Source organism: Solanum dulcamara, chromosome 5 (genome assembly GCF_947179165.1).
Source record: "Solanum dulcamara chromosome 5, daSolDulc1.2, whole genome shotgun sequence".
Taxonomy (NCBI): domain Eukaryota; kingdom Viridiplantae; phylum Streptophyta; class Magnoliopsida; order Solanales; family Solanaceae; genus Solanum; species Solanum dulcamara.
This window is the reverse complement of record NC_077241.1, coordinates 67,775,053-67,799,195: the sequence shown is the minus strand read 5'-3', so window position 1 is coordinate 67,799,195 and position 24,143 is coordinate 67,775,053. Positions and strand designations below refer to the sequence as shown.

General features: G+C 30.7%; 3 protein-coding genes across 3 annotated transcripts; all 3 read left to right on the top strand.

Moving 5' to 3' along the window:
* Nucleotides 1-464: 464 nt before the first annotated feature.
* Nucleotides 465-1,433, top strand: LOC129888410 (tyramine N-feruloyltransferase 4/11-like). Its single transcript, XM_055963392.1, has one exon. It carries the CDS (start codon nt 571-573, stop codon nt 1,306-1,308), a length of 738 nt encoding a protein of 245 aa, XP_055819367.1. The 5' UTR covers nt 465-570; the 3' UTR covers nt 1,309-1,433.
* A 12,775-nt stretch (nt 1,434-14,208) lies between these two features.
* On the top strand, nt 14,209-16,485 carry LOC129889447 (histidine decarboxylase-like). Its single transcript, XM_055964743.1, has 6 exons — nt 14,209-14,310; nt 14,556-14,778; nt 14,858-15,092; nt 15,182-15,375; nt 15,476-15,612; nt 15,699-16,485. The coding sequence occupies exons 1-6, from the start codon at nt 14,287-14,289 to the stop codon at nt 16,275-16,277; spliced, it is 1,392 nt and encodes a 463-aa protein (XP_055820718.1). The 5' UTR covers nt 14,209-14,286; the 3' UTR covers nt 16,278-16,485.
* A 3,140-nt stretch (nt 16,486-19,625) lies between these two features.
* On the top strand, nt 19,626-22,969 carry LOC129890693 (uncharacterized). The gene is made up of 8 exons (XM_055966193.1): nt 19,626-19,784; nt 20,240-20,587; nt 20,765-21,013; nt 21,109-21,219; nt 21,357-21,425; nt 21,712-22,226; nt 22,309-22,444; nt 22,655-22,969. The coding sequence occupies exons 1-8, from the start codon at nt 19,626-19,628 to the stop codon at nt 22,967-22,969; spliced, it is 1,902 nt and encodes a 633-aa protein (XP_055822168.1).
* Nucleotides 22,970-24,143: the final 1,174 nt, after the last annotated feature.

Genomic DNA, 24,143 nt, shown 5'->3' with positions numbered 1-24,143 from the left:
AGACAGAGAGAATCTTGAGAGAAGAAAGAACAAAAAAATTATCGTATGTATATTTTATACTAATTTATTTTCTGTGTATCATTTTCTTCCTTGTATCTTGCCTTTATATAGGCATGAAAAATAGAACAATTACCAAGAGAAATGGTAAATTATTGATAACTTGTTTAGTAGGCAATCCACTTAATGGACAATCCACCTTAGCAATTTCACTTTCATAACAGTGGCCAAATTTAAGTTTGATAGATAACTAAAAAAATATATCATCCCGCCTATTTTCTTAGTCCAAAAAAAAAAAGGTGGGACCAAAGGCCAAAGCAATTGTATCAATGACTTGACCTGTTTCAGTTGATCTCCACTAACCTTTTTTTTAATGGTTGGAAATCATTTCCACCAACTTCACTAACCCAATAATAATTTTAAAAGGGACCAAATTCTCCACTATAAATAACCATTATCATCCTAAAGTCTTTTCATACAATATCCCATTACTAAACCTTTCAACAATTCTTTGCCCTTAATTCTTTCATATCAAACCTCATTTCTCTCAAATTTTTAACTTAACAATATCCCATGGCTACTCAACAACCAACTCTATCTGAAAAATCATCCGAAAACAATAACAACCTTACGATCACCGGAAAGATATACACACGAGTTCGTCTCGCTACTAAGTCTGATTTGTCCCATATATACCAATTGTTTTACCAAATCCATGAATACCATAGCAACACTCATTTATACAAAGCTACCGAGTCCTCTTTAGGTAACTTGCTTTTTAAGGAAAATCCTCTTCCCCTTTTCTACGGGCCATCTGTACTATTACTCGAAGTCTCCCCTACCCCTTTTACCGAACTCAAAAATAACACGGATGAAGGGTTCAAGCCCGTCCTTACAACGTTCGACCTTAAATTCCCCGTTGTGGAAGAACAAGTTGAGGAGTTCAGGTCCAAATATGATGATGGTAACGATAAGAGTGATGCTTACATCGCGGGATATGCTTTCTTTTATGCGAATTATTCATGCTTCAATGACAAGCCCGGATTCTATTTCGATAGCCTTTACTTCAGAGAGAGTTATAGAAAGTTAGGAATGGGGAAATTGTTGTTTGGAACAGTTGTATCTATTGCTGCCAACAATGGTTTCGTTTCGGTTGAGGGAATAGTAGCAGTTTGGAATAAGAAGTCATATGATTTTTACATAAATATGGGAGTTGAAATTTTTGATGAGTTAAGGTATGGCAAATTGCATGGTGAAAATCTTCAAAAGTATGCTCATAATAAAGGGAAAATTGACGAAGAGAGCTGCTAGTGTGGTTCTTTTTTGTTTTTTGCTTTATTGTGGAATTTTATCAATTTCTTCGTATTTGCTTTTTCTAAAAGCAGTAGTAGTATCTTTAATTTGTGGTTGAAAAATATTAAATTGATTATGTATTATATTAGAGTGTTTTTTATATAGAACAATAATAATATATTCATTGTACGTAATTTCTCAAATGAGTGAGCTCTAAAAAGAGGATGTGTATATACATAGCCTTATTCTTATCTTGTCATGGACAAGTAAAAAATATAAAATTTCATGTTCAGTCAAACATAATATTATAAATGATAAAAAAAACATAAGTACTCCTCCATTTTCAAAATAAGTACTGTATTTTTATTTCAAATTAAATATTGTTATATATAATCAAGAAAGAATAATTTTTTTTCTTTCATATTACACTTATATTAATACATGGAGTTTTAAATTATTAAAGAGCTACTTCTTTCTTCAAGGCATTTAATTAAGGGTAAGGTGATAAAATACTTCTTATTTTCTAAAAGTAAGCAATTTTTTTAAAAAATGTTCACGCTAAAATATCAATTATTTTGAAAGGGTGAGAGTAAAACTGTTGCTCCAGTTGCGGTTTGGAGTTTCTATGTTTCGTGCACATTCTCATCGTAAATTTTCCGCTCCATGTTGATAACGGAAACCTTCATACTGGAAAAAACAACCAACCAAATTAATTGCAAGTTTTATTATTTTCTAAAGAATAAAAGAAACGAAAAGAAAATGCAAAGAGGTGAATTTTTGTTTCTCACACAATCTCAAATTACTTGATTAGTAAATGGTCATGACTCCTGTCCATGAATTTTGGTTTAACAATAGGTAGACTATGTTCAATTGCATATATTTACCGGTGTTTCGTCATGTTTTATTGTGAAATCTGGATAAAAAACATTTTCTTAAGTGATAAATGATGTTTGAAAATTGGAATTTTATTTGATCGTAAATACAAATTGTATTTGTTTTTGATTTTTCGGGGATAATTTTAGCTGTGATAAAAGTAAAAATACTTTCTTATTATTTTTTAAATTCTTGAAAATTCTCCGTCAAACGTGATTTTCGAAATTCAACTTCAGATTACCCCCAAACCTTTTTAAAACGGAATAAATACCACCCTAAAACTAGACAACCAGATTTTTGAGTAGGCAGTGACATACACGCGCCTTGTAAGTCTGCCACGTATATTTTCTAATTTGTTTTCTTTTTTTCTCATTCGTTTACATTGTCTTTCTTTTTCTTTTGTTTTTCATTCTCTTTATTCTTAAATTGCTATTTACCATCTGTTGATGCTAAAACTTGAAGTTGTTGGATTATGTGGTCATTCTCGAGCAATTGATGCTAAAATCAGTTGGAGTGTATTGTGTTAAGTTAGAAAAATGAGTTTAGGTAGAATAAAAAAAACGAAAGTGCAAAAATTTCTTAGGCAGCCATTAGCGCAGCTTCAAGTTCGAATTGGGTTATCGCAAATGAACTCTGTTTTGAGTAGGTGATATTTCAAAATTCATAGCATCTTTAAGGAATTTATATCTAAAATTTAGGTTGATTTCATGAAGATATTTAAGATGAATTTGGTTGAAAGAAAGACAATCATTAACGAAGCTTCAAATATAAATTTTGGGTTATATCGCAAACAAACTCCGTTTCGAATGAGTGATATTTCAAAAGATCCAAAAAAATATTAAGAAAATCATATCTAAAAATTTGGATTGATTTCGTAAAACTTTAAGATGGATTTGATTGAAAATCAAATTTGAGGTTGAAGATGAATTTGATTTTCAAAGCTTTCTAAAATAGGCATTTTGTAGCACAATTATGACTATCCACTTTTTAATGGCCAAATTCCTAATTCCATTTTAAATATGACATTTCCAATTTGTTGCCGGAGTTCATTTTCATTGAGTATCTCTTTTTCCGATCCGGAAGGTGAGAAAGGTAATAGAAAATAAGAATAAAATAAAAAATAAAAAATAGTAATAAATACATTTAATAAAAATCATATTAAAAAGTATGTTTTTTCACTTTTTCGAAGAAAGTGAAATATACTCTCATTGCTAACTCAACGCTTAGAGAGGTATTTATTCTATTTTAAAAATATTTAGAGGACTAATAAAACTCAAGATAAATTTAAATTTATCGATGAAATTTTAGATATAATTTAAAAGATACTTATGCTTTATTCCATTTTAATTTAATAGAGGCTAAAACAATACTATAAAGTTCTATTTACATGCGTTCCTTGTCAGCTAACTTGAAAAAAAAAAAAGGTCAATTGATACGCTTAGATTTTCTGCCAAAATGTAAAAATTACGTAAGTGGCCACTAACGCAAAGCACCATCATTTTCATTGTACGTAATTTCAACTAAAGAAGATGGTGTGTCCATATAATATATAGCCTAATCCTTATCTTGCCGTGTATAAGAAAAAAATGTAAAATTTCATTTTCAGTCAAATATCATAATATAAATGAAATTAAAAATGTGAGTATTTTTTCATTTTCAAAATAAGTGCAATACTTTTATCTTTTCATATTATTTTAAATTAAGTATTGTTATATATATCAAGAAAAAATAAATTTTTTCTTGATATAATACCCTTATTTTAATATATGGAGTTTTAAATTATTAAAGAGTCACTTCTTTATTCAAGACATTTAATTAAGGATAAAATGATAAAATACTTCTTATTTTCTAGAAGTAAGTAATTTCTTAAGATGAGTGTTTAAGCTAAAATATCACTTATTTTGAAAATGAGAGAGTAAAACTATAGCTCCGATTGCAGAATGGTGTTTTCATGTTTCGTAAAATGGTAAAATACTTTTTATTTTCTAAAAGTAAGTAATTTCTTAAGAAGAGTGTTTAAGCTAAAATATCACTTATTTTGAAAAGAAGAGAGTAAAACTATTGCTCCAATTACAGTTTGGTGTTTTTATGTTTCGTAAAAGGTAAAATACTTTTTATTTTCTAGAAGTAATTTCTTAAGAAGAGTGTTTAAGTTAAAATATCACTTATTTTAAAAAAGAGAGTAAACTATTGCTCCAATTACAGTTTGGTGTTTTTATGTTTCGTAAAATGGTAAAATACTTTTTATTTTCTAGAAGTAAATAATTTCTTAAGAGGAGTGTTTAAGCTAAAATATCACTCAAATTGCAGTTTGGTGTTTTTATGTTTCGTGCACATTCTCATCGTAAATTTTCCGTTCCATGTTGATAACGGAAACCTTCAAACTGGAAAAAAGAGCCAACCAAATTAATTGTAAGTTTTATTATATTCTTAAGAATAAAAGAAATGAAAAGAAAAGGCAAAGAGGTCAATTTGAGTTGCTCACACAATCTCAAATTAGGTAATTAATAAACGCCCACTATGTTCAATGTCATATATTTAGTGAGTTTTTGGTCATGTTTTATTGTAAAATTTAAAATGAAAAAAAAATCTAAATGAAAAATGATATTTAAAAATTGAAGTTTTGTTTGACCGTAAACATAAATTAAATCTGTTTTTGATTTCTTATGGATAATTTTGGCATGAAAAAAAGTGAAAAATACTTTTTTATTATTTTTTAAATTCTTAAAAATTCTAAAATTCTCCAACCAAATATGATTTCCGAAGTTAACTCCAAAAAAAAGAAGTAAATAAAATAAAATTATGTCCAACGCCTCTTTACTTTATCCACTTTAATTTGGTCAGGCTTAAACAATACTATAAAGTTCTATTTACATGCCTTGTCAGCTAACGTGAAAAAAAAGGGGTCAATGGACACGCTTAGATCTTAGAGAGAATGCTAAGCCCCATTGACTAAAAGGAAAAGACTCAAATATGTTATTGAATTTTGAGAAAAAATTTATTTATGTTATTCGTTAAAAGTTTGGTTCATCTATGTCATTATCGTTTGAAAAAAACTCATCTATGCCATTATTTTTTAATTCCAATTTTGTAAAACCACTCATACAACTTTTAACACTTTTCTATTGAAGTTTTGAATCAAATATACACTTTTTGCTTCTTCTTCTTCTTCAAGAACACATGAAAAACATCAAGAACTTCAAATTTTCAACTTCTTCAGTTTTTCACAAAAATCACCTCAAATTTCAATAGTAGCATCCCTCCGAGCTAGATATCAAAACTCAATATCTTTTAAGCTCAAATTCAACTTAACCCAACAAGACACACTTAAAATTTCTTCAAAGTTTCAAAACCTTAACCTCCTTTAATGGTAGAATTTTCTTCATAACTCTAAATAACTTGAAATTTTGAACATAGAGTTTACAGAACAGAAGTAGGTCATCTGCAAAACTTAGTTGTATGGACTTTTGTTTTTTACATCTCGGATGGAACTTGAACTCACTTCTACCTCCTAGAGTTTTTAACAGCCTGGTAAGATACTCAATAGCTAGGCCAAATAGATAAGGAGATAAAGGATCTCCTTGCCTCACCCCTCTTTTAGCCTGAAATGGTTGGCTAGGGACTCTATTTATCAAGATAAAATATGATATTATCTTAACACACTTCATAATCCATGTTACAAACCTTGCAAGCATATGTATTCCAATTAGTACCTCCTTAAGAAAATGCCACTCCACATAGTCATAAGCCTTTTGTATATCAATTTTAAACATGCATCTAGGTGATATCCCTTTTCTTCCATACCCTTTGACTAACTCATGACTAAGAAGCACATTATTAGTCAGCACTCTCCCAAGCATAAAAGCAGCTTAGCTAGGATCCACTATAGAATCCATAACACTTCGAAGCCTATGTGTTAGCATTTTAGAGATTATCTTGTATATAGTAGTGCAACAGGATATAGGCCTATACTATTTGACTGAATTGGGATGCTGAACCTTTGGAATAAGTGTAATAGATGCTTTGTTGATAGGGAGATACATATCATCTAATTGGAAAAAATATAGTACAACATCAATTACCTGATCACCTATGATTGGTCATACCTAATTGAAAAAATATGCATTGAATACATCTCTCTTTGGTGCTTTGTTGTCATCAATCTCTTTAAGTGCCATCTACACATCTTCTTTTGTGAAAGATTGTACTAATCACAATTGTTGTGCCCTTGTAATAACTGGTCCTTCCTTGAATACTTCTGATTGAGTAGTTGTCATAGGAAAAGTTGTTTGTCCTAGGAGTTTTTGGTAGAATCCCATTGCTTCTCCAGTTATTGCACCTAGATACCTTATAACACTTCCATCTTCTCCTATGGTATGCAGTCCATACACTTCTGTGAATTTAAGTGTTATATCACTTTGAAACATATCTACCACGCCATGAATAAATTGTTCTGATGTCTCTACTTTGTTGAATTTTACTATACTAGGAATGCAGACAACCTAAATTCTGCCTCTGACATTATTTGTTGCATTAGTACTCCATTTCCATCCTAACATTACTTTCTATATAATTCTACTAGCTCTATACTCTCTAACTCTATGTTCACACAATGCTATAAGGTAAACTTTATTCCTTCTGATGAATAGCCTTAACTTTTTTTTCTTTGTCTCCTGGTTGAAGCCCCTTAAATTCCATGTTCCTAACATCCTTTATGGGGGGTTCAGGTGGTATTTCAGTGCTCCCTTCCTCTGTTACTCCACTATGTTTCTCAAATTCATATGCTCCTCCAATTCTAGTTGCATCAGTTATTACTTGTGCCCCTATTAACTGCAGTGATCCTTGTCTTTGTCTGCCTGATCTGTATCTTATAGTCTGTCATCCCTCTTGGTCTTTTGTTTTGTTGGTATCTGATACTACTTCTCCTCCTTCACTAGTCTGTTGTGTTTTACCTTCATCCCTATTCTGTCATTTCCCTTTTACTAGTGTAGGTCTACATTTCATTCTTTGCCCCTGTTAGAGCTGGGCGTTCGATATTCGGTTCAGTATTTTTAAAGTTCGGGTTCGGTAATTCGGTAATCGATAATTCAAATATATACCAAATACCGAACTTTCAAACTTCGGTTCGGTAATTCGATAATCGATAAATCAAACTTCGGTTCGGTATGATATTCGGTAATACCATACTTTTTTAATAGTTAATGTACAATAAAAATTTATCCGCATTTAATATTTACATTAATCTAAAGAATATATATCTTAACTTAACTTACATTTTTATTACTACACCATAATTAAGTAATATATGCATTTTAACTTACCGAATACCGAAATCAAAATTGCTCTGAAGCCACATTCTACGGAGGAGAAATGATATATCGTAAACAAAGAGAAAATAATTTATGAATAGATACAAAATAAAAAAAATATTACCATGTAATAAAAATGATGAAAAAGAGTGAAAACAAAAATCTCTAATATATCACACATAATTTTTATACATATGTTTTTCTTTGAATTATCCAAAAGCTCTATATCACTGCACTAATTATTAATTAGTTCCTGTAAAGATATGAAAGAGTTGAAATCTTTCGTTTTCAATGTATCTACTAAACAGTTTATGTAGATAAATGACGTGGTGAATCATGCAAAGTGAAATTAGAATTCTTAACCAATTGCATAAATTTGAAATTAGAATTTATAATTTTTACATGTACATGAATTTATATTTTAACAGTTATCCATAATGTACGTGTTTGAAAATGTGCATGTAGTATGGTGTAAACGTGAAAAAGTAGAAATGAAAATGGTAAGGGAAATGAAAAAATGAGATAGTTTCCTCTTACTAAACTCTTCTCTTTTTGGTAATTTTTCTTCTTTTTTTCCAGTTTTTTTGTATTAATAAAAAAAATTAAAAAATTAAAAAAATTCGGTATTCGGTATTTCCCGAATACCGAAATCGAAATACCGAATACCAAAACTGAAATACCGAATTTTATATTTCAGTACCGAATAACGAACTGAATTACCGAATATCGAATACCGAAATATCAAAATAGCTGATTCAGTTCGATAATTCGGTTTTCGATATTTCATGCCCAGCCCTAACCCCTGTACCTTCTTTATTGGTGGTGCAGATGGTTTATCTACACACGAAAGTCCTACCTTCAAGCATGTCCGACTATATGCTGGCCTCCACTCATACCAAACTTGTTGTTCCATCACTTTCCCTTTGGTATCTTGTATCTTAATCACCCTAGGTAGAGGTCTAGTGATATTCATTTCAACCAATATCGTAGCAAAACATATTCTATTTGCCTGAGTTGTACTTCATCAGCATATAAAAACTTTCCCAGGCTACTTCTAATCTTACTAAGCACAACAGAGTTTCAGCAATTAAGGAATTGTGTTTAGTATTTCCTCTTTAAAATTGAATTCATAATTCATAAATGTAGTTTTTTATGGTGCTGACACGTAAGATTTTTTACCTCTCCTATTATATATATATATATATATATATATAGTGAGAGAGAGAGAGATTGTAAAACCACTTGGTTTTTATAATATTTTCATCAATATAATACTATTGAATAATATTCATATCCTATATGCATGTGATAATAATTTTAGAAATAAAGTGTGTCGGACAAGTCACGAGATTAGCTGTCTCACACGAGCAATCGCCTCTTGCATCAGAGAATGTGAAGAGATGTTTTTCACTATCGTAATATGACTTTCTTTACATACCAGACAAGAATCTCTCTAAGAAAATGAATTTGAGGATCATTGACGAGAGAAACTCGGGTTAGACATTTAGAGGTGTCTAGACCAAGGTCTGTATGATGTTAGATAATTAAAAGAATGAGACACATGCACCAGTATAAGGTGAAAACAGCGTAGCACGTATTTCATTCCATGTGTGTTAAGAGATAATGGGTTAATGAAAGAATAATTTCTTCCTTCTTCGTTGTGTGAGACCCCGAAAAGCTAAATCAACTTTTCATAGGAATAACCTTTGACCTTTGATTGTTTCTTGAAGTTTCAATTAGTGTTGCTACTTTAGCATGTCACTAATAGCCATGAATGATTCGACAGTGCAGTGTGTGTCTATGAAAATAATTGAATTGGAACAAATATATTCGAGTGAAAAGAAAGACGATTAAATTAAAATAATGTAACTTGTATACACAAGTCAGTTATTACAGTAACCATATAGATGTCGAGTGTGATTGTGTATATAAAGTTAAACATAAACCCGAGTTCACCTCTTTAAGAAGATGAGGGATCAGATAAGTAACTACTGAAGTAGTGAATGAAGTTTGAGGTATTGTGAGTAATGGTTTCTTCATATAAGTAGCGAATTCTTTTCACATGTGATTGAATTCCTATGAGGGGCTTGTAAAACCTTATATGTAAACTCTTGATGCTCATAGGTCGCAAGAATTATTTGTCGTATGAATTGGATATCTAGTTGATGTCAAATCGGCTTGAGTCTTGTCTACCACGTGCGAAGTGGGAGATGCAGGTTATTTGGGTCGTTGATCGTGAATCGCCCATGTAGATCGACCTGATTTGACCTGACCCAATTCAAAATTTTATGAAACGAGATAAATACAACACACAAATTTGAAAAGGAGTTGGAACAATTACATAGTAACTGCTCCAACATAAACACTCTCCCCTCTTTAAATTGTGTGCTTAATCTCAAAAGCAAGATAGAAAACAAAAAATAAAAGAGAAGAAAAGAGAAAATGTTTCTTTTTGAAACATTGACATTAACATATCCAAGAACAGACATTTAGTTTGTGAAATCAAACTTTGTTTTCTTGAGATACGAAGTCAGATTTGGAGCAAATCTTTTGTTTCGTGAATTTCATTCCTCTGCAACAATTAAAGGTACACAAATCTTGTACCAAATATTTTAAAATCTTACATTATTAATATTAATAGTATTATTATTATTATTATTATTATTATTATTATTATATATTTGATAAAATTTTAAATAAAAATAAAATAAAACTAGAGCAAAGTTACTGACTGTGATTCCACCTCTGTCCAGTATGAGAAACTAAATAATCATCGAGAGAAGATTTTTTGTTCTTCCTTAGTCCAATCGAGATATATTTTATTATTCAATTGATGTAGAACGAAGACGCTTTCTGGGGAGGTGAGGGTCGTAGACATAATATTTAGATCACTTTGAGTTGAGAAGAAAATATATATATATATATATATATATATATATATATATATATATATATATATATATATATAATAGGATGACATATTCAAGCTAAATTAAGGGAAAAGATAATTGAGTTAGAGACAATAATCTAGGTAGAAAAATTGTCAGATTTTTTTTTACGCCGGACAACTGTCAGTGGAGAGGATATTTTTGGATATTTAGGTTATATTGGGGGCTTATTTTGTTCGGATATTATAACATATGGTATATTTAAATCTTTTCAAATAGTAAAGAAGAAAGATGATTATTTTTCTTATTATAATTATATTTGGTCGAAAGAGGACTTCAAAATGGAGGTAGCTGAAAATTGAACTTTGCAAATTGCAAGGGGAGAAAAGAAATTATATTTGACAAAGTGACTCGTGCGATAAATACTAAATGATGTCTTCATTAAAAGAACTTAGATTTTTAAATTTAACTAAAGTAGAGATCTAGTGGATTGAATCTTTATAATTTTATTTGTTAAGAAAATAAATGTCACATGGGATAAGGTTTAAAGCCTAAAAGTTTGATTATCAAAATGTTTGATTTTGCCTTCGGTGGATACGGGTAATATATTATTATTCAAAATTAGGTTAATGATACCAAACGCAAACAGTATGATGTCAATGAATTAGATATGAAGACCATAAAGTATCATTATTTAGTAGTTAAAAATGTTCAATTTCATTGGTAAGGAAAAAATGAGTTAATATGCAGTTTTTAAAGATTTTAACTGCCAATTTACCAAAAGACAAAATTCTCTTATACAAGAAGAAAACTTTCGACACTTTATCTATCTGTTTCATGATTTAAATTTTGTTTATTTGAGTAAAAAACTGCTTGCTACTCTGTGTTTAAAGCTTTAACTTTTGTGTATGAGATCGTGAGATCAAACCTACAACTCTAATTGCTATTTTATTTATTTTATTTTTGATTATTTAGAATCATTTCTCAACTTTAGGTGTCTTATTTATAATTTCAAAACAATGACATAAAATATTTTAATTAATTCATTTACTCCAAATTAAGATTTTACATTTATTTGAAAGAATCTTATATAAAAATCTTATTTATGAACTTGTTAATATTTTTTATTTGTTATTCAAATTTAATTTTAGTTGCTTTTCTTCCTTTTTAATGTAGATAGATTTCCGCACTTTAGTTGTCAACTTGTCATTAATAAACATCTATGTATTAAGGTACGATATAGCACTTCCATATTTCTAAAGAGTTCATTTCGTTTTATATTGGAGTTTGAAGTTAATTACAAGAATACCACAAAAGTCAATTATATGATGCAAAGATCATATAGTTATAATATTATTATTTTTTGTAAAAGAAGAGAGTGAATTTTTTTTTTACTAGGCACCTCCTTATTCTTAGTAAATTCGAACAAATTCAAAATTTTACTCTATAATTAAGAAGGTAATATTATATAATGAACCTCTTAAGATGCTACACTTTGTTTGATGAATAATAATTATATAGTTGAAAATATTTTTTTTGCATTGGATCCGATAATATTTTGCTGTTGTTTGCTTTTCAAATTTGTTACATTAATTATCACATAAACTATTTAGAATATAAATTTATTTAAAAAGAGTATTAGTACATTTGTATACTTAACCCATTCATTATTGATTAGTTATCCAAAAAAATATTGTACAATGTAAATTGTAATGCTTGGACATGGGCGACTTGTAACTAGTAATATAAGAGGAAAGACTGATCACTCAAGAATTTTCTTTTATGCACACACAATAAATCTTCATTTTGGTTATCTTTCATTTTACAAAGTTTGTAGTGATTGAAATAAATTTTAATTTTTTAATCATACGCTTAAACCCAATACTTTTAAACCTTTTTTTTTTTTACATATTTCAATTATTTATATAAAGTCCCTTGTTTGTGAAATCATTTGTAGATAAACAATTAAATCATTCCATTATGTTGATTGTTCATCAAGTTTAATTTGTACGTACTTCTCCCCTTTAAATATTTGGTTACTAATTACACTATAATTTTACTATGATTCATATCTTCTATAACAATACATGTGCATCGATCGCACATTTTCTATGTTCAAATACTAGTCTCATATAAAAGTCGAACAAATTAAATCATTTTAAAACGTGTTATGCCTTTTGAACAATATATAAACACATTAAATTTTGAATTACTCAAAATAAATTCAACACCTTTTGGAACTATCGATACCATTTCACCTTATAAGAAATAACTAATCTAACTTTTTAATTATATTTTGCTGAAATTAAATTAATCGATAAGAAATGATAGATTAATAATATGTACAAGAATTTTAGAGGTGACTTTTTTCACTTAGGGCAATCAAAGAAGAGTCGCCCTCCTAAACATGCCAGCGAGCACACTATATTCTTTAAGTAAAAAGGCGGAAAAATAATTAGCTTTATTGAGATTAGAAATAAATTGAGCAAATTGTGCTGGTTCTAATTTTAATTTATCAACTACGGAACCTTCCTCTCTGAAAACAGAGATACCAATATTAATAATCGGTCTGATTCCAAAATTTGAATAGGTCAACAAGTAATATTTTTTGAATTATTAATTAGTGTGAACAAAATTCAATTCAAAGGTTTGACCAGTTCTTTTTTTGAATCATTGACATTTGGAGCTGTTGGATTGTTTGGTGATATAGTACGTTAGTGAAGTAGAGGTCAAATGCCGCAGCCTTGTGCCAATTTGCACCCAAAAATATTGGTTATACAAGGGGAAAATCATCATTAGTTTGATTTTTTTTTATCTGATGATATGCGTATTGAAGCCTAATTATTTTTTTTTGTTTTCCACATTATATAGTGAAACCCATTTTCCTTTTTTGACTTTACTTTAAAAATTAGAAGTAATTATTTTTGAACTTTAATATTAGGTGATAATATTTTTTTCTTCTCTTTTTTATTATATGGTATGCTTACATAAGTGGAAGAAAAAAAGAGTAATGAAACATATAAGTTAATGACGTTGAATCGTTAATTAATGAGAAGAAGAAAAAAATTGTAGAACAAAAAAAGATGTGACTGTGTAAGTAGTTTCATTAATAAGATTATTTTTTGAATAATTATAAATAATTTTATGTACAAAATATAGCACATTTGTGACACCGGCCAGAGGTCGATGTACTCTTGCACATAAAAGTTTAAAACATATAAAATCATATCTATTTCGAAATTTAGTTACATCTTCCTTATGATTATTTTATTTGTAAACGTACTCAAATCTCATCAAGAACAACAAAATTAGGATGAAATATACTTACCACTTTCCTGATTAATGAAAATATTGACTGCACCTCTCTGTTTTATATAAAGTTAGACATAATTTAATTAATTCCCGTTAACTCATTTATTGAACCTTGTTACCCAATTCTTCATGCCTAGTAAAATCATTACTATTTTTTTTTAACTGGAAACTAAGGCATATACAAATTAGCATTCAATTGATTGTATTTACACAATGGTTTCTATCAGAGTCAAAAGAAGCAGTTTTTACACGCTTGAGTTTTGGCACCAATATTAGCCGCATTATTTTGATTAGGCTTCTCATTAGTTTATTATCTCACCTACCCATTGATAATAGAAAAATATGTGGCAACAAAGTTGAGGAGTCACTTTCTAACACGGGGTCAAGACCACATTCATTTGGAATATACTTAATGGACTTTAGAAAGAGGCATGTGGGATATATTGAAGAAACTAATAGGAAAAAGAGGGGGAAAAGAAGAGGAAAAGGGTGGTTAGCCCACAAACATTTGATATATAAGTACTCAAGACATATGAACAAAATTCACACAGAAATTGGTTTACCATTCTAAGCAAACACACACAAAAAAACTTATAAATTTGTGCTTCACGAGAATGGGTAGCCTCACATTTGAAATGGTACGTACTCTTCATGTTAATTACATCAACAAACAACTCACAATTTGTTTGATTCCAAAAGCTATTTTTTTGCAAAATATTGCAATATATAGCGCTATTATTTTTAATCCATATATAATATTTAAGCACCTAAAAGAAACAATGTGCTATCTATTAGCTATACATCATAGAAACGGTCCCTCGTTAGAAAAAATATATTTTTATTTACTTAATTATATCTTATATTGGATTATGATACTTGACAGGATTTTGAGCCATCAGCGATAACACCGAGAAGTTTAGCAAGGCGAAGATTGTTTCCGAATGGGGAAAACAAGAAACAGAAGGTGGCACCCCCAGGGGAAGGGCCAAGGAAGAATTTACAACTTGAGGTGATGGAGCCTGGCTTGAAGAATGATGGTCCCTCTTTGGACACTATCTTGGTCAATTATTTAGACACACTTACCCAAAGAGTCAATTTTCATTTAGGTAAATAGTTTTTTCTTATTGCTCTGGGTCTTTGCACCAATTACACACTAAATCAACTCTTTTCTTCATATTCTTTCAGGTTATCCGGTGAACATATGCTATGATCACTATGCAACTTTAGCACCACTTTTGCAGTTTCACCTAAACAATTGTGGTGATCCTTTCCTTCAAAACACTGTCGATTTCCATTCAAAAGACTTCGAAGTGGCAGTTTTGGATTGGTTTGCACAACTGTGGGAAATTGAAAAGGATCAATATTGGGGTTATGTTACCAATGGTGGTACTGAAGGCAATCTACATGGTATTTTGTTAGGGTAAGTTGATATTTATGACACAAGTATATAATATAATAAATCCTATTATTTCGGTGCTCTTAAATATATTTTAAATATTATTTTTGCAGGAGAGAGCTACTTCCTGATGGAATATTATATGCGTCAAAAGACTCTCACTATTCAGTATTCAAAGCTGCAAGAATGTATAGAATGGATTCGGAAACAATCAACACATCAGTAAATGGAGAGATGGATTATTCAGATTTAAGAGCAAAGTTACTTCAAAACAAGGACAAACCAGCAATTATAAATGTCACAATTGGTATGTTATACCTACTCCAACCTCTATCATTTTTCTTCATTTTTCTTTTATGGACTTAGTCATCTTACAACGTTATCCTTGATGGTTCTTTTAACTATAGGAACTACCTTCAAAGGAGCTATTGATGACCTTGATGTTATTCTTGAAACACTCAAAGATTGTGGTTATTCACAAGATATGTTTTACATCCACTGCGATGCAGCACTATGTGGTCTTATGGTCCCTTTCATAAATAATGTGAGTTTCGTTTCTTAGTTCTAATTACAAACTTTTGAGTAATTTTGAGAGAGACATTCTAATAATTCTTTATGCAATTTGAACAGATGATTAGTTTCAAAAAGCCAATTGGAAGTGTCACAATTTCTGGTCACAAGTTTTTGGGATGTCCAATGCCTTGTGGTGTTCAAATAACAAGAAAAAGCTACATCAATAATCTCTCAACAAATGTGGAATACATTGCTTCTGTGGATGCCACTATTTCTGGTAGCCGTAATGGTTTAACTCCAATTTTTCTATGGTATAGTTTGAGTGCCAAAGGTAAAATTGGCCTACAAAAAGATGTTAAAAGATGCCTCGAAAATGCCAAATATTTGAAAGATCGTCTTCAACAAGCAGGGATAAGTGTAATGGTAAATGAACTTAGCATCATAGTTGTACTTGAAAGGCCTCGTGATCATGAATTTGTCCGTCGTTGGCAACTTTCATGCGTCAAAGATATGGCACATGTTATTGTTATGCCAGGCATCACACGAGAAATGCTTGACAATTTCATCAGTGAACTAGTGCAACAAAGAAAATTATGGTACCAAGACGGAAAAACGGAGCCTCCTTGTGTTGCAGATGATATTGGTGCTCAAAATTGTGCATGCTCTTATCATAAGATTGACTACATTAGCCCTTAGAAGACAAACAAGACAAGATTATCCATAAAAATGACATTGATTAGAGCTCTAATTTGCTTATATGTCTTCCATAAAAATGACATTGATTAATTCTTTATGATGATTTTTTTGATTTCCCACATTGAAAATGAATTGTATACCTCATTGTACTACTGGACCATACAATTGTAATATTTTTTAATATAAAAGTTCCAATACTCTTTTATGATCTTTATTGTGTAGAATTAATTTACCCTTAATTTATAATTGGAACAAGATTATACCTGATGCAAATTGAAATGCGACATACACACACATACTGGCATGTGTATATCGATCACCATGCTGGAATAGTTGATATATTTGAAATATGTACTGCGTACAGTTATAATCTCTTCATCTATAATTGCTTTGGAACCTCCTTAAATTATATTCAAGCAAATTAAAATATATCTGGCTAGATTCTTTTGGGGCTAATGTGAATTATTTCAAAAGAAGAAGTGGGAGGTCTTGAATTAAAAAGATGAATGATACTTGATATTATTAAAATGGGTGTCAAATGGGGGGTTAGGTTGGAATTGAGAATATTAAAATGGGTTGAAATAAAAATCGGATTGGGTCATGACCCGTCCAAATTTACTTTGGGCTCAATTGAGCTAAAATTTGGGTTGGGTCATGACCCGCCCAATTTGACCCGCTTAATCTCAACAATTTTAACATCTTATTATTTACCTTTTATAACCACAATTTGAATTTCAACTCAAGAAAATAAAAATAAAAATTCACAAATGAATAGATTAATCCTAAAAGATACAAAATAGGTAGTAATTCACACCAATGCAAATAAAGAGCCTTAAAACGGGTTAAAATTGGAGATTAAGTTAGGTCAATTGAAGATTTTTTTAAAATGGGTTAAGTCTTGAATGACTTGATATTGAACTCAATACAAATTATCTTGAACCCAACTCATAAAAGTTTGGACAGATTAAATGAATTACCTATATTTGTGATCATTTAACGGCCGTAAGTGATATTATTGATAGTTGTGCTATCAAAAGACGGCGAAGATTAAGAATATGTCAGTCCTTATGGACTTAATAGAGTTATTTATACTTTAAAAAAAAAAAAAAACCTCTCTATAGAATCATTCATGTTTGGGACCAGTTTATGCTCAACATAAATGTAATTTTTAAGAAGATAAGGTTACCCGTGCCCCCTCCTTTTTTACTCTTTTTTAGTTCCATAATAAATAGGGAAAATTACCCTTTTACACATGATATGATGCTATATTTACTTTTATTCCTTTTTACATCAAAAAATTTTCAAATTTCCTCTTTTTCCTTTCTCTCTCTATACCTCACTGATACATCCGCCTCTTCCTTCATTTTTGCCCTAATTTGCTCTTGTTAATTTATACTCTTCAACGGTTAATCAATTTCAAGGTTCCAATTAAGGTATATTTTAATCTTTCCTTATATGGAATTTCACTTCATCCTCATTCAATCTGATTTCTCCTAAAATTTGTATATTTTGATTTCTTCTGAAAATCTTTGAAAAATCTTCTAAATTTTTATCATTTGCTTTCTTCTGTAAATCTTTCTATTTTTGTTTCTCATACCTTCAATGATACATATGGAATCCGTTCATGGTCTCAAACAGTCCAATAAAAATTAAGGAATTCTTGTTTCTCCTGTTTCTGATTCGTCTTGGGAAGGTTACGACGAAGTTAGATCCAAACATCGTAACGATCCAGCAGTGATGAATAAGCTACGTGAGAAATTGAAGTCAAAACCTACAGTTAAACATGCACCCAAAGAAATAGACAACAAGATTTAAGGGGTTACAACACGCCCTAATCTCCCAAAGGTATGGGTTCAATTAAGTTTTTTGTTTTAGAATGAAAATTTTGTGAATGTTTTAATGATTCTGATACATATCATTTATGTATCAGATACATAATGTCTTTTTAAAAGGAATTTTTTTGGAGATTTACTATTTCTGATACATCATGTTTAAGTGTCAGTTTCTGTTGTTTTAAGTTTTAATGATTCTGATACATATACATTTATGTATCAGATACATAATGTCTTTTTCAAATGCAATTTTTTGGAGATTTACTATTCCTGATACATCATGTTTAAGTGTCATTTTATGTTGTTTCAAGTTTTAATGAAGCTGATACATATCATTTATGTATCAGATACATAATGTCTTTTTCAAATGCAATTTTTTGAGATTTACTATTTCTGATACATCATGTTTAAGTCTCAGTTTCTGTTATTTCAAATTTTAATGATTCTGATACATCTACATTTATGTATCAGATACATAATGTCTGTTTCAAATGTAATTTTTTGAGATTTACTATTTCTGATACATCATCTTTAAGTCTCAGTATCTGTTATTTCAAGTTTTAATGATTCTGATACATCTACATTTATGTATCAGATACATAATGTCTTTTTCAAATGCAATTTTTTAGAGATTTACTATTTTTGATACATCATGTGTAAGTGTCATTTTCTGATGTTTCAAGTTTTAATGAATCTGATATATCTACATTTATGTATCAGAATATAATATATAACTGTTTCTGATACATCTTCTGTATGTATCAGAATCTCATCTCATGCATCAGATATTTTAATGCATATGATACATCGTATTTATGTATATAGTTCAAGTTGTATTTAACCATTTTCATGTCAATGCAGGGAATGAAATACGTCATCAAGAAGATCCCGTCCCACCCATTGAGATTCGGAACGGCATATAGGGCTAATTTTCTTGATGATTTTGAATCATCAATAGGTGAAGAAGGTATAAAGTTATTTAGGGAATCCATATTTGGTCACTACTTAGATATGCCAAACTGCAATTTTCAAAGGCAAATCATCAAATGCCTCTTACTTCTTGAGGTAGACCAAAAAAACAAAGAAGAATTGCACATTCGTCATGTGCAGGGTAATATACTACGATTTACAATAAATGATTTTGCCATCATTACTGGTTTGCGATGTACCGATAATATCAATGACTTTCGGTATTTTGATGACCAAACAAGTAGATTATTGTCTTTATATTTTCCTGGTGCCAAAAATGGGGTCAACAAAGCTCGTTTTGTTGAGCGTTTTCTAGTTGGAGGATGGAAAACAAACGAAGACGCTTTTCAGATGGTCATTCTTTATTTCATCCACACTTTTGTTTTTTTCTCAACTAGGTGATGCACCTATATCTGTTGATGATTTTAAGATGGTAGAAGATGGTAGGTATGAGCAATATCCATGGGGGAAAATAACATTTTCAAAATTGATAAAAGGAATGTGTTAGGAGTTTTCAAATGCCAAACAAATATATCGTCTAGGCGGCATGCCATACGCTCTAAATGTTTGGATATATGAATGTGCATCTCAAGTTCCCTCTGAAATTACTGTAAGAGTGGGAAATAAAATTCCCAGAATTCTTAACTGGCGTGTTGTTGCCGTGAAGCCAAAATTTGAGACCTTCATGTCTACCATCTTCAGTGAGGTACATGCTTTGAATATTATTCGTTTATGCACTGATTCATTATACATAACATCTAAGATACATTATATATTCATGACCTTGATACATTATAATTTGATTCATAAAGTAGATGTATCAGCTCATATACTTATGTATCAGGATATAAATGTATCAAGATATAATGTATTTGATACATATACTTTATATAACCTTTCTGATACATATAATTGTATGTACCAGAAACTCATTTATCAGTATTTACAGCTCATGAAAACTCTATCTTATGTATCAAATTATAATGTATCTAGAATTACATCTCATGATACATCTGCATTTATGTATCAGATAATGTTGTTTTTCTATCAGTTTCTCATGTTTGAAGGATTAATGTTTCTGATACATCATATTTATGTATCAGCATTAATATGTATCAAATATTCAATTGTTTTCTGACAATCAATCAATATTTTTTACAGTATCCATGCTCCAACATTGTCCAATCTCAATATGAAATGGAATCTATTGTCATTCATGGCAGCCAACAGAAACCTGAAGCTTCAACATCGGCTGCCAAGGTCAATTTCAGAAAATCTCATGAAGTCCCCGGATTTGAGGACTTTTCAACAACACCACCCACAGAATTATTAAAAAGATCCAGTCATGTCGCTGATACATCTTCTCTACCTTCTTCCAAAAGAATGAAGACTTCCCCTGTTAAAAAGCCAATTCAAGTAGAAACAGCCAACATGCACAAGGATTTCATACCACCAAATGAATCAAAAAAGCCTGTTTCTCCTGAAAATGTACCAGGGGCGAAGTCAGTTGTAGGAGGTGAATCTTTCGATCATTCGGATCAAATTATTCATATGCAATTCAAAGCATTGAAGAAATCCATAAAGAAGTCTCTAAAGAGATACGTAAGTTATTACTTTAAGATGTATCACATACAATATACTTTTAATTAGGTGATACATTCTGATTTTTCATATTCATGTATCAAGGTTGACCGAAAGTTCAAGCGTTTGGAGAATAAAATTGATTCAAATCACATTGATTTTTTGAAAGCCATCAACGGTATGGCGAACCGAATGACTAGCACATCATCTCAAGTTAAAACAGATGATTTTGATCAAACATTCCATGTGGTTGAACAACAAGAAACACCTACTGGATTGGAGGTGCACAATTTTGCAAATAAATCTGACCCACCCCAACAAAATGACCAATCTAATATCCAGGAAGATATTAAGGTACATACATCATGTAATATTTGATATTTATTCTTTTAAACTTCTGGATACTTTTCATTGTCATGTATCAAATGTAAATGTTATTATGTTTTCAGGGACCTGAACCATCCACCATGGTAAAACAGGTGGACAATATATCAGAACAAAACATTTCAGCAGATATTCCAGAATTATTTGATCAGCAGGTTTATTCTGATACATTAAAGGTAATGTATCAGAAACAAATTGATGAACAATTTGATGCTATATATATATTGTATAAGCTCAACCTCTTTATATATATATATATATATCTAGACATTTAGTACATATATATTATAAGTAAATGTTATTATGTTTCCAGGAAGATGAATCATCCGTCAAGATACAAAAGGTGGATGATGTATCACAACATAACATTGTAGCAGATGATGTATGATATCAGCAGATGTTTTATTAAGTAATTGGTTTTTTAAGATAATGTATGATATCCGTAGTTTTTTATTAAGTAATTGTTTTTTTAATATTTGTAGGAACCGAAAACATTAATTTTTACACCACAATTGAAGGATGTATCAGCACACCAAATGGAACCACAAAGAGCAGATACTGATCAGCTTATTGCTGATTCTGATACATTATAGGTAATGTATCACATACATTACTGAGATAAAGTCAACATTATTAAGTTTTTTAATGACGTTATACATTACATGTAGAACACTGGAAAGAAAGATACAAGAGTAGCCGATGATAAAACTGACAAAGTAGAAGAGCAAGTTGAGGAGATTGAAAAAGAAAAAATCAAACCAAGCACATCGGAATCCAATACTTCAGCACCATTTTCGACCGAAACTCTGGATGTGATAGATACTTTAATATACGGACTTCCATTACCAGCCATGCCATTGACAGCTGTTAATCATGAGCAAGTTCAGGATGAATGTCTATTACGCGATAGCCAGCTACCAACCACTCTTTCATCAAAAGCCAATGTATTGTCTGACGATGCGAAGACACCATTTCGAAGAAGCAGGATTCCTTCAAAGATCTTACAGTCGCCGTATCTTTCAAACTTTGGGTCGAGTGAAAAGGGAAAGGAAAATTTGTCAGTTGTTATGCATCAGACACACCCTTTTGAAGGTTTTGGTATATGCTATCATCCCCCATCCGAGCTTGTCACAGACTACTCTCAATGGATATATAAAGGACTACTAAAATCGCATGGCAACAAGTAAGTATGATATATTCAACTTATACCCATACAAGTTGTGTATTATATTTGTTATGTTATTAAACTACAAGCTTCCATTCAGGAATTCAAAGGAGGATCATTACAGATCTAAGTGCTCTTCATTCGGCTTTGAAAAAATGGACTTTGTAGTGGCATTTCCTAAAGATAAGAACTGGTTCTACCTAATGTCACAGCCGAACAGATGCTGGGACGATGAGGTAAAAATTTCATCATAAATAATATGATACAACTCATACTTACTACCTGATACATACAGATTAATGTATCTGATACATACATAGATTAATGTATCTGATACATACATAATCTGATACATGATGCTTGTTGTTATATAACTAATACTTTCTTAAAATGTGCAGCACATCGATGTAATATTTTACTACCTTCGGAAGAAATCAAAGATGTAGTTGAGCAATCAATATCGATACACAACGACAAACTACATTTTCAAAATTTACATCGAATATGCACACACACGCTACTATCACCTTCCACCTAACATTTCTACACAAGAAGATATGGCAAGGGTCACTATTACAGCTCATCACGAGAGATCCGTGAAGAACATAATAAGAGGTTTCTCAATACCAGCCAGTTTGCCCTGGCATTTGGTAGATGAGGTATACATTCCAGTAAACTGCGACAGGGATTTTCATTGGGTTCTTGCGGTAGTTGTGTTGAAAGAGAGGTTGATACGTGTGTATGATTCATCGCCTAGATGAAGAAGTAGCAACCATTCCCTAGAGATCCAAAAGATAGCAGCAATGCTACCAACATACCTGCAAGATAGTGGTTTCTTTGACAACAACGAACGTACTGATTGGTCGTCTCTTGATTCATACAAGGACAAATCAACCGGTAACATGCTTGAACCACATCACCCATTTGCAGTTGAGTATGTTGAAGGAATTGCGCAACAGGGAAGTGACAGCTTGTGAGTATTAACAATTATGTATACCTAAATCATTCATATGTCAATTTTACTTTTTTTAAACTTGTGTATTCCTTTCTTTGCAGGGATTGTGGATTTTTCCTGGCCATTTTTGCTGAATATCTTAGTGATGGAATTTCTATTCCAAATACTGGACTAAACGTTGAATTCTTCCGTTCAAGATATGCCGCACTCTTATGGAGATATGGTTGTCAGAAGGCCATGGATGGTTATGTTAGCGATAACGACGATCCAAAAAAACCTAGGAGAGACATCTCTCCAAGCCAAGGAGAACTGATTGATGTCCAATAGTTTTTTTTATAGTAAATATTTTAAGTGTTTCTGCTACTTTTAATTTATCTGATACATAAACTGTAATGTATCAGATTTAGTATGTTTTAATATTTCCATATATCAGATTTAGTATATTTTTCTCTGGTGTCAAACTCGAATATAAAATCAAAGTTTATATTTTATATTCTACTGTATCAAACTTGTATCGAGTATAATATTCATAAGTGTCACATTTTGTGAATTCTGATACATATTATATGTGTATGAGATTTTCATGAATCAAGATTTATCTATTATGATACATCATGCACATGTATCAGATTCTCATTTCTCAACATTTAATGATTCCGATACATTAATTTTTTGCATAAGAATTCCATGTCTCAAGATTTAACATTTATGATACATCTTGCTTATGTATCAGATTCGCATTTATCAAGATTTACTGCATATGATAATCTACAACCTATATCAAATAAGATCTTATGTATCACCCACAACTCTTGTGTAATTATGGTTGTCGAAAAGACAAGAATGGTTATGTTTGGGAAAATAACGATCCAAAAAATAAACTATGTGAGATTTCATTAATCCAAGTCAAGGAGAACCGATGGACCTCCTGTATTTTATTTAAAAAAAAATTGTAGCAATAAAATGTACTAATCTTGATA

Excerpts from the sequence above, each read along its gene's own strand:
- LOC129888410 (XM_055963392.1), top strand. The coding sequence starts at position 571 with ATGGCTACTCAACAACCAACTCTATCTGAAAAATCATCCGAAAACAAT.
- LOC129889447 (XM_055964743.1), top strand. The coding sequence starts at position 14,287 with ATGGGTAGCCTCACATTTGAAATG. Across the intron at positions 14,311-14,555 it reads GTAGCCTCACATTTGAAATG|GATTTTGAGCCATCAGCGAT; the intron begins GTACGTACTCTT and ends GATACTTGACAG. Across the intron at positions 15,093-15,181 it reads CTACATGGTATTTTGTTAGG|GAGAGAGCTACTTCCTGATG; the intron begins GTAAGTTGATAT and ends TTATTTTTGCAG.
- LOC129890693 (XM_055966193.1), top strand. The coding sequence starts at position 19,626 with ATGCCATACGCTCTAAATGTTTGGATATATGAATGTGCATCTCAAGTT. Across the intron at positions 19,785-20,239 it reads TGTCTACCATCTTCAGTGAG|TATCCATGCTCCAACATTGT; the intron begins GTACATGCTTTG and ends TATTTTTTACAG. Across the intron at positions 22,227-22,308 it reads CTAAAATCGCATGGCAACAA|GAATTCAAAGGAGGATCATT; the intron begins GTAAGTATGATA and ends GCTTCCATTCAG.